Raw genomic sequence first — 11,245 nt, forward strand, 5'->3', positions numbered from 1 at the left:
GCTGAGAGGGGCCTCAGAACAGGGGATGTCAGGGCTGAGAGGGGCCTCAGAACAGGGGATGTCAGAGCTGGGAGGGGCCTCTGAACAGGGGATGTCAGAGCTGACAGGGGGCTCAGAACAGGGGATGTCAGGGCTGGGAGGGGCCCAGACAGAGCTATGGAAACTAGAAGAATAGGTCCTAAGATTATGGCCTTAGTGATAAGTGACCTTCACCACCTCCCAAGCTGCCTGTCTATTCTGACCTCATTTTACAGATGGGTCCCAGAGAAGCTGCTCAGTGACTACTCCTAGATTATTGTTAAGAGGCAGAGCTGAGATCTGAACCTAGCTCCTCTGACTCCAAACCCACCCTTCTAAGGCAGTAGAGACACCCTGCCCAATCTTTTGAGTGCTCGACCTGGAAACATCTGCTTCTGTGTTTCCCTGCAGGCTGGTTTTAAATCATGAACTCTCCAAACTTTTCAACGAACTGTGGGATGCTGATGTTAACCGTTTTGGACCTGGCAGAGACTACACTATCTCCCTGCAGGTGAGTGCTTCTGGAGGTCAGTGGCGGGCCCAGCCAGCGGACACAGGAAGAGGATCCAAAGGGAGCCGGCCAATAATGGCTTGTCTGAGGACTCTGGTGTCCTCCTAACAGCCCCAGGAGAGAGGAGAGTGCCCCGCTTTGGCCCTCCATTCAGCTTTGTTCTGGGTGCTCCACTCACCTTGACAGGAAGGGGTGGGACTAGGTGACCTGGCCTAGCCTGGCCTGGCCTAACTGAACACCAAATCCGGAGGGGCTAGAGGCCCCAAGGTGGACAGAGAACAAGGCTTACTGGAGCCAGGGTGGGGGTGAGTGAGATGGAGGAATGTCAAGGTCATGGAGCTGGCCCTGGGGCAGAGAGGCCTGAGAGCTTGGCTGGGAGGCCAGGCCTCCCTTGGGGTGAAGATAGGGATCTCCAGGGTTGAGGACAAACAGCAGCCAGAGGGGAAGCCTTCAATCTGGGTCTCGAAGGCTGGAGGAGATCCTGGAGACCTTACTTTGTATTTCACTGACTTATGTATACTTTGCATCACTTCAGTAGAATGTAAACTTCTTGAACGAAGGAATTGTTTCCTTTTTTCTTGCTCCAGCACAGTAGTTAGAGCACTGAACCTAGAGTTACTGAGTTCACATCCAACCTCAGACACTTATTAGCTGTGGGACCTGAGCTTTACTTAACCTCCCTCTGCCTCAGTTTCCCCAGCTGTAAAGCAGTGAAAATAAGAACATTCACTTTGCAGGGCTGCCATGAGGACCAAATGAGAAAAATTGCAAGTACTTAGCATAGTGCCTGGCATATAGTAGGTTCTTAATTAATGCTTGTTGAATTGAGTTGTGCTCAGTTATATGTAGTAAAGTAACTAGAGACAATTTCCCAGGGAAACAGTAGTAGAGGGGTTGGAGGGGTCTGAGGGAAGGCAGTGTAATTTGAGATGCTTTCCTGGGGGTTCCCTGGACTAGGGGAAAGAGCTTGTGAAGGGTGGAGCTGGACAAGAGGAAGACGACAGTAGATGAGGCCAATTAGAGGGAGGAAGGAGGAAATGCATCCTTCCCTATAGAGGTTGACCTGGATAGGGGAGTAAAGACACATGATAGAAGAGGCCAGACACTGTGAGCATCCCTTCTGGGCTAATGCCCCCCCCCCAAGGTTGGATCCTCCAAGGAACTGCAGGTCCAGGGGTTGCTGTGGCTCAGAATGCTTAGAGACTGAGCCCCCATTAGTTCATTCACTTTCAATAGTCAGCCAACTGATACAATTAACTCAAAGCAAAGGCATTTGCTGAAAGGAACAAAAGTAATGCACCATTCCTTCCATAAACCTAGTCCACATCCTCCCACAAATACACCCAGGGTAATCAGGAAGAATTGGTAGAGAAACTGCCATTAGAAGGCACTGCCAGTGTCCTCTAAACCATCCACCAAAGGGCAAAGTTTCAGCTGCCCCACCCTGGTGTAGGCTCTGTTTGCAGTCATCAGGGAGATCCAACCTCTGCCCAGAGCTCCATGCCCAGACTTATTATTCTCTTGAAGAAGGCATGTGTCTAGAACCTTCAGGTCATAGGATCAGAGACTATTAAGAAATGGAAAGGACATCCCAGATAATCTCTTCTTACCCCCTCATGTTTGCAAGGAAGAAAACTGCCTGTTGAAGAAGGTAGGAAGGTGTGTAGAACATTAGACCAGGACAGGGAGAGGGCAGTGTAATCAGATGGCCTGAACTTCAAAGGAGGAGAGATGATGGATGAAGAGGAAAAGCCAGGAAGCCCCTACCAGCTCCTCCTCCTGGCCCTGTGCATCTGGGCATGGGTAAAAAGGAGCTGCCAGCTTTGGAGAGGAAAACCAAACTCCACTTTGGTCCAGGAATTCAAAGGAGAAGAGGATGAGAGGGAGAATGAAAGTGTCCCTATTGATACATCAATGGAAGGGGAGCAAGGAGGTGGATGGTTGTGGTAATGGTGGTATATCTAGGCAGAGGGATCGTGCAGGTAGAGAATCTCCCCTCCCTTCTTTGAAACCATACAGTGCTTTCTTCTACAGAGGGGGTCCTGGGGCTGAGCCAACTCCGGGAGTTCCTAGACTGAAGGCCTTATTGTCCCTTCTCCGTTTCCCTCCTCCCCTCCTAGGGGAAGGCAGACTTTGTCCCACAAGGTGTCCACAGAGCCATCGACCATGCTTCCCAGGCTCTCTTCCTCTGGGTGAAAGAAAGCCGGCTACAGACCACCAAGACCTTTGCAGGTAAGACTCACCTCCCCACTCTGTGAACTGTGCTTCCAGCTTTGCTAGCCCGGTTTTTGGGCACTGGACACATCATCAGACCTATGCTTGCAGTCTCTGTCCATGGCAGGTCCTGCCAGGGCTTACACTTGGCTGGCACAGTATTCACAAGCCAGCATCAGAGTATCCTCATTGTATATTCATTCTGTATCTATCTACTACTCTGACGCTGCTAAATCTATCTAACTTTAGCCAATTGGCTTATCTCCTAAATTATGACCTGACTTGAAGAGGATTCCCACACCAGCTTCCTGGCCCACAGCATGTGGAAGCTTTAAGGTTTTGAAATACTTTCCATTTGTTATTTCATTTAGCCCCATGAGTAAAAGGATCATGGTCCTCCTTTCATAGCTGGAAAAATGGAGCCTTGGTTCAATCTTAAGTAAGATGCTTTTGATTTTTCTTTCAAAAGTCCCTTCATTTTTTCCCCACAATGCTCCTGGGAATGCCCTTTTTGTCCTCAGTTCATGGGGTAATGTAGGGCTCAGAAAGGGAGATTTGGCCAAGGCCACACAGCAGCTCAGCTCAGGGCCAAGACTAGATCCTGGGATTTTTTTCCATTGCTCGTGGAGGGGCTTCCTGCCTTGCCCTCTTTGTTCCATTGAGGTGGGCCTCTGGGTTTCCTTTGGCAGCTTTTATCTCCCTTTTGGATAACTATGAGACATCAACGGGTGTAGCAGAAGTTGTGACCCCAGAGGAGGAAGAAGAAAACAACCGATTCTTGGATGCTATCTTAGAGACAGAGGTGATGAAGGTGAGGCCAGGGCCTGGTCTGGGCAACGGAGGCCTATCCCTTCCCACCCCCACCCAGTTCTTCCCTTTGATTTAAGTCAAATATTCGGTAAACTTATATATTAAGTGTTATTATTTCCAGAGCTCAGGCATCCAGGTTGGACAGAAAATCAAATCAAAAAGATACTAATTCAAATTATGCCTTAGATATTTCCTAGCTATATGATCTGGCAATCCTCCTAACCCCTCTCAGCCTCAACATCCTTGTCTGTAAAATGGTGATAACAATGATTAAAACCTGTTATTGAGTTATTATAATTTGTTCCATGATATTTTATAATTAAATTATTTAAATGGGGGTAGTAACCAGCACTTATCAAATTATTATAATTGGTCACATTATGATTTATAAATTATTTAAATAGGGATAATAATAAGCATTTGTTAAATGATTATGACTTGTTACAATTTACAATTATATTATTTGAATGGGGATAATAATCAGCACTTATGATATTATTACAATTTATTGTTATAATTTATAAATTATTTAAATGGGGCTGATAACTAGCATTTATTATCAAATTATTATAATACATAATTAAATTACTTAAATGGGGGTAACAATAGCACCCATTTCACTGGGCTGTAAGGATCAAATAAGATCATATTTGTAAGAGGGCCCACAAACCATAAAATGCTCTTTCAAATGCATGGTACCCTTAGTTGGGCATTGAGGACTGGGGAAGTTGAGATGAGACCAAGGCCTTCCCTGCCTTGGAGGAGTTTAGAATCTCTCAGCTCAAGGAAGGGCCATAGTGAGCAAAGGTTCTGATCATTCTCCAGGTGTGACTGGTTTAAGGTCACCCGGCTGTTAGATGTGAGAAGCACTATTTGCACTGAGATCTCTTTGGAGGCCAGTTGAGTGCTCAGATCTGTTGGAGGTCGCTGGGAGGATTATGATGGTGTTCTTCAGGTCAGGGTAGCAGCAGCCCTGAAATGAGCAGAGAGTGTGGCCCTGAGAGGGTGCCCACAGGCAGGGGAGGGCTGAAGGGACAGAGGAAACTTTGGGAAGGACAGCACAGAGTAGTAGAAAGAGGGCTTGAATTACAACCAGAGGCGGAGGGGCCAAATCCTGCCTCAGACACTTTCCAGCTGTCTAATCTGGGGCACGTCACTTAACCTCAGTTTTCTTCTGTCTAGACGATCCTTCAGGTGTCTCCAAACTCTAAATTGACGATCCTGAGTCTGGACAGGGTTTCCACTTATTTCAAAAGAGGAGGCTACTGGTTACTTCCAGCTGGCACATGCTATTATCCTGTGATAAGGGAATGCCCATGGGGCAGCTTTAAAGTTGACTGGCAGATGGCGGTAGATGGTACCATAGACCACCTCTGCCTGCTTCAAAATGATAGTAGCTCCTGTTTCTAAAATACTGAAGGGCTTACAAAGCACTGTCCTTATAATAGCTCTGTGAGGTTGGTGCTGAAAGTAGTAGTATTCCCACTTTACACATGAAGAAACTGAGACTCAGAGCACCTTACTGGAAGTCACAGGCACTAAGTGTTAGAGCCCAGATCCAAAGTGAGGGCCTCTGTTCTCTCTGCTTTGCCAAGCTGCTTCAAAAGGGCTGCCATGTCAAGGGCCTCAATGACTGTGAAATGAGGAACTCACCCCCCACTGCCCATAACCCTTCTCTCTTTCAGCTCACCCATCAGTATCTGGTGGGAAAAAACTGGTCCAAGCCCAACCTGACAGATTTCAAGGCTCAGCTCTACAGAATCTGGTTTCAGCTGTATACTCGGGAGGGCCGCCAAGGGTACGTAGCCCAGTCTGAAGGACCCCAGCATCTGGAGTTGGGTGATCCCAAAGGCATCAGGAGAGATCGGGAGTTCTAACTCTGCCACTCCTTTGGGAAGGCTGTCCCTTTCCTCAGTTTCCTTATCTGTCAAGTGAGTGGGTTTGCCAAGATGGCCCCTGGGGTCAATTCCCACCTGGATCTTCTGACTTCTGACTAGCTCAGTGCTAAGCAGTGGATAGAGTGCCAGGCCTGGAGTCAGGAAGAGCTGAGTTCAAATCCTGCCTTAGCTACACACTAGCTGTATGATCTTGGGCGAGGCACTTAATCTCTGCCTGCCTCAGTTCCCTTATCTATAAAATGAAGGGATCTGGACTAGCTGGCCTCTGAGGTCCATTCCAGCTCTAATATTCTATGATCTTGGAAGGGTAGAGAGGTAGGGGCAGACATAATGGCAAAAGAACAATGGTCACCTTTCCAGCCAAGGGCTCTGGGCTGAGACCCTGCATCCTGGGACCTGGTTCCTGACAAGGCCAGCCCGAAGGTGACTCCCTTCCTGGTCAATGGGCACGATGGGATGATGATAATAAAAATATCCACAACAAACATTTGCATTGTGCTTGAAGGCTTCCTTTTGCTTTTCTCAGAATCACCCTGAGAAGGGGGCAATTGCATGGATCTTACAGACGGGGAAACAGGGTCAGAGCTGTTCAAGTAACATCTCCACCCTGTGTCATCTAGCCAATACTGGAGATGGGGTTTGAACCCCAATGTCTTCCCACTCCAAATACTCTACCTGAGGTGCTGCCCCCAACACAGGGGGGATGGAGAAGGATGGAGAAGATTGCTGCCACTCAGGTGTGATGTGGAGTCTCACCAGAGCATTTATTAAGCACCTACTGTGATCAGCCACTGTGTTAAGCACTTTCCAACAAATATTTTATCATTTGATCCTCACAACGACCCTATGAAGCGGGTGCTATTATTATCCCCATTTTACAAATGAGGAAACTGAGTCAGGGAACGGTAAAGTGACTTACCAACTTGTAAGTGTCTGAGGTCAGACTTGGACTTTGGTCTTCCTGACTAGGTCCAGCACTCTATTCACTGCACTACCAGGCTCCTTCAGTTCACAGGTTACAGGCTGGAGAGTCCTCTCTTCTGGCTGACACCCAGAAGCTTTACCAGTTCTCTGTTGATTCTATAGGCCTGACTCTTGTGGTTTTGAGCACGTGTTTGTAGGTGAAACCCGGAGAGGACAGGACATCCTGGGTTTCCATAACTGGGTCCAGTTCTACCTTCAGGAGAAGCGGGGAAATATCGATTACAAAGGCTATGTGGCCAGACGGCACAAGAGTTGGGTGAGTGGGCTGGGTAGGGGTCCAGGAGCTCTGGGGATCTGGCCTCTTCCCTCTGCCTTCCCTCTTTGCTCCTTCCCTCCCTTCCCCACTTTCTGTTCTGTCCTCACTCTTCCCTTCTCCCCTCCCTTCCACTCTTCTATTCCCTCTTCCCTTTTTTCTGTTTTCTTCCTCTTTTCTCTCTTCCATCCTTTCTTCCTATATCTTTTTTTTTTAAGCAATCAGGGTTAAGTAACTTGCTCAAGGTTACACGGCCAGGTGTTTCTGGGTGGGTGCTAAGTGTCTGAGCCCGGGATTCGATCTCCAGGTCATCCTGACACTGGAGCTGGTGCTCTTACTGAGCCACCTGGCTGCCCCTCTTCCTCTGTCTTTATTGCCTCCTCTCCCTCCTCCTCCTTTTTTTTGGGGGGGGGAAGAAATAAATTGTATTGGTATTCAATTTAGCAGCTATTCAAAAACAAATGCTGAAATACCTCATCAAAAGGACTATCCTTGTTAAATGGACTAATGAAGAATAGGACTTTTTTTTTAATTAGGCTATTCAGGTCTCAGAGAAGTAAGCCAATTTTCTAGATAATTGAAGCTCACCATGTAAAGTATCCATTTTAAAAATTTAACCATTTTAGATAGAAGTCTTTCTCTAACTGTATCTCCTATTTCTCCAACTTCTTAAACAGAGTAGACTTAACCCTTTCTTTGACTTAGGGTAATAATGACGCAAATAAATTATTATTCAACAGCACTGTACTGGAATTTGAGGAAGAATAGAAGCACAGTCACTGAGGTTTACAGGATTATTTCTCTTTAATTAAATGGTAATGCTTCCCTCCCTCCTCCCCCCTCCCCAGTCATTCTGCATGGTTTTTATATTATCTTTGTTATACCTTGCTGTCCCTTCTGGCTGTTATCAATGTTCCTACCAAAAAGGAGCCCCTTTATATTCTTAGATCTGATTTACTAGGAAGAATAGCTGTTTAAGGGGTCAACAATCTTTTTAAATCACATTCACTAGTTCAGGGGGAAAGTCAGCACCCTGAAATTCAGAGAAAACCCAAGCAGAGAAATAAAGACCAGCAGACAGGGCTTCTAACTCTGAGAAATCAGCACAGATCAACAGATTCAACTGTCTGACCAAGGCTATATACATAGTTACCAGACAGAGAAGCACCAACATCTGGGTTATTCAGAGCCGGAGGGCTCCTTAACCACTATCCAGACTCTGATTTGGTCAAATCATACAAACACTCTCCAAAGCAAAATGCTAACCTGAGCATATATACCCTCCTTCAGAGCCAGAAGGCATCACAACCCTCTGACTCAGTTAGAAATTAACAAAAGGTGTGAAAGCTTTCCAACAAGCCAGCTTGCCCTAAGCAAGTTTCCCTCAATGGGCTCTGGGTGAGGCATATTAATGGGTGAGGAAGATCTTAAATCCCATTAACATTGCACTCTCCAGCTTCTTTCCTCTTTCCTCATCTCTTCTCTTCCCTCTCTCCCTTCCTCTATTTCCTCTTTCCCTCTTCATCAGTAATTCTCTTTCCCGTGAGGGAACAGACTCTATATACCAAGCTGACTTCTCCCAAAGCTCAGCCTTCCACCTCCCATTCCCTACAAGCTGTCCCTTGAGCTTGTATTCCCAGAGAAATTCTCTGCCTCCTTGCTATTTCCTTAGCTTCTTTCCAGATTCAGTACAGGTGCCCCCCTCCCATAGGATTGTGGGGAAGATCTAACAAGATACTGGCTGGAAAGTGCTTTACCAACATTAGAGCCCTATAAAAACATCAGCTGTCATCATTGTTGTAACCTCCAATAGAAAGTAAACTCCTTGGGGGCAATCCTGATGGCTGGCACACAGCAAGGGCTTAATAATTACTGGTTGAATTGAAGTGAAGGAGGTGAAAGATTCAAATAGATGTTAAGCAGGACAGATGTTTCCAATCCTGCCGGTTCAGGCTGATGTCTAGGTTTGTCGTGAGGTGGCCTTTGGCCTCTAGGGGTCGCCTCTCACCCAGTTTTCTCCCAGCTCAGCTCTCCTATGTCCTGGACAGCTCCCAGCTCACATTGGCCCCCAAGAGAGGGGCTAAAATTGAGTGTCACCCAAGGATTGGGTCACCATTCTGCCTCCCAAGGTATTTTCAGATGCATTTTAACATTTGTTGCTCACAAAATCCCTTTTAGGGGGCAGGAAGTGGTAATTGTCCCCATTTTTGAAACGGGACTGACTGAGGCTTGGAGGGAGAAAAGGATTTGCCCCAAGTCATGTTGCTAGAAAATGGTGCAGCCCAGGCTCTCTGGGCTATGTTGCTGACCTACCTAACCCATGGTAGAAACAGACGTTAGCTGAATGCAGTAAGTCACTGTTTGTTTTTGATGCTTTTGCTTTTTACATGAGTATTTCCCCAACACATTCCCCACTGAATACTCCTTTGTAGCAAAGAAAACCCAACTGACCCAGTGACCACGTGGGGTAGCTGATGGTACATCCCACTTCTTTGTCAAGAGGATGGAAGTATGCCTTGTTATGTGTTCTTCAGGATGCTGACTGGGCATTCCAAAAGTGTGTAATGACCCATATGCCAGGTCCTGGACTAGAGATTATGGGTGTGCCCAGAGTCCAGATATAAAGCAGAGAACATGATAAGAAACTCAAGAACTGAGCAGCTGATGTGTTCGGGAGCAGGAGGAAGCTTCCTGGAGTAGGTGGTACCTGAGTGCCTTGAAGGAATACTCTCCAGCATCTTGACATTGGGAATTTAAAAAAATTTTTGAAAGCCCCCAAACAAAACCCAAACCAAAAAACCCCAAGTTCCTTGTCTTCAAAGAGCCTACCTTCTACTGGAGAGTGTGGATATAGAGAGGGACAATAACAACAGAGTCAAAGCAGTTGACAGTTCTATGGCACTGGACCTGAGGTCAAGAAGATCTGGGTTCGAATCCTCCCTCAGACCTCTGCCAGTTGTGTAAGTCTCAGTTTCCCTAATTATAAATTGAGGTTGGAGGGATCTTAGAACATGGACTGTCAGGGCTCAGAGGGATCTTAGAACATAGAATAGCAGAATGGGGAGGCACTTTAGAACGTGGGATGTCAGACCTGAGAAGACCCTCAGAATTTGGAATATTAGGGCTGGGAGGGACTTCTAACATTTTCTATCTTCCTTACCCCAGCCTGATGAAGATGACCAGGTGTTAAACCTTCAGTTCAGCTGGAAGGGCTTGGTGAAACCTGTGGGCAGCACCTTCCTGGGTGTGAGCCCCGAATTCGAATTTGCCATCTTCACCATTGTGTTCCTGCAGTCCCAGGAAAAGGTCACTCGAGTGCTTGTCCATATTGAAGAGTATGAGCTGCAGCTTGTGGTCTATCGCCATGGCCGCCATATTGGTTCTGCCTACCCTATCCTGCTCAGCAGCAACAATGAAGACCTATACTGAGCCAGGGCTGGACTGGGAGCTGGGGATCCCAAACAGCAGGGATTGTATGTAAAGCTTTCTTTGTAGAAGTCTTTACTCATTCGTTAGGGTTAGAATACAAGGAGGGACATAAACTATTGTCTAGTGGAATGGACCCTATTGCTTGGGAAGATAGGAGTCCTGGGTTCTGGTCTCTACTTTGTGTCCCCTAGGATAAGTTAGGGCTAATCTTCATCTGTAAAAATGGAACTATTCTCCCTCTCAGATCTGAAAATGTCTGTTCTAAAGCCTGTCCAAGCTTTGACTTCTCCCTCCCAGTTCTGACATCCTCTGTTCCTTTTCCAAATGCTAGTTGGTATAACTCAGACTTCTGCTTCATTCAGACTCACTTTCTGAAGCCTGCTTGGAGGTTAGTTCTTGTCATCTTTTCTGGGGAGAAAAACTCGTCAAAGAACAGAGATGAAAAGGCACCTGTTCAACTTCTTCATTTTGCAGTTAGACGTGAGGCCCAGAGAGGGCAAATGCCCAAGGTCACACAATCAGTTAGAGGTAGAGCTGGTATCCCCAGATTCCTGGTCCAAAGCCCTATCTCTAGCATCAGCAAAATTCTGTGAAGGCCCATTTCCTCTAAGGACTAGCTCCAGGCAAAGCTTTCAAGATGCCATCCAATCAGAGGGCAGAAGTTGGGTCTGTTCTTTTAATTCTGAACTTAAAACAAAAAAGAGAGTGAACCCTTCCATATGCAGTCAAATGGAAAGGGATAGTCCAGGAAACTCTTTTATGCACAGTTTGCTATAAAAAAAAAGTCTGCAATAAACTCAACAAAAGACTTTCAAAGCTGTCCCAATGGTGCTTCCTTCTGTTTTCTTCTCTGTATTAAAAAATAAAGGCTTCAGTGACCCTCTTGCTCTCCTTTTTTGGCAAGTCTATGCCTCATTCTCCTCCCCACCCCGTGCTATTGAAAAGGAAGAAAAAAAATTGCCCCAAACCTCATAACAAATATGAATAATCCAGCAAAACAAATTCCTACATTGGCCCCACCTGGAAGCTCACGTCGGGTTCTCCAGGTTGGGGCTGTTCCATCCAGGTCAGTCAGTTGGGGACTGCTTTGTCTCTGGTCTTCTGTGATTGTGATTGTCTGCTGCACTG

At 46.5% G+C, this 11,245-nt stretch overlaps 1 protein-coding gene across 1 annotated transcript in view; it reads left to right on the plus strand.

The window, feature by feature from the left end:
* The window catches only part of LOC138156586 (poly(U)-specific endoribonuclease-A-like), a 13,220-nt gene extending 2,211 nt beyond the window's left edge, over positions 1-11,009 (plus strand). The window contains exons 2-7 of the mRNA XM_069081962.1: positions 430-529; positions 2,650-2,761; positions 3,433-3,554; positions 5,239-5,351; positions 6,538-6,691; positions 9,854-11,009. Of these exons, the coding sequence (XP_068938063.1) occupies positions 430-529; positions 2,650-2,761; positions 3,433-3,554; positions 5,239-5,351; positions 6,538-6,691; positions 9,854-10,117 (865 nt within the window). The 3' untranslated portion in view covers positions 10,118-11,009. The remainder of the gene's footprint in view (positions 1-429; positions 530-2,649; positions 2,762-3,432; positions 3,555-5,238; positions 5,352-6,537; positions 6,692-9,853) is intronic.
* The last annotated feature ends 236 nt before the right edge of the window (positions 11,010-11,245 follow it).

This window comes from Petaurus breviceps, unplaced genomic scaffold (assembly GCF_028583685.1).
Source record: "Petaurus breviceps papuanus isolate PSGF00001 unplaced genomic scaffold, PetGlider_PUasm1.0 156, whole genome shotgun sequence".
In the NCBI taxonomy this organism is placed as follows: Eukaryota; Metazoa; Chordata; class Mammalia; order Diprotodontia; family Petauridae; genus Petaurus; species Petaurus breviceps.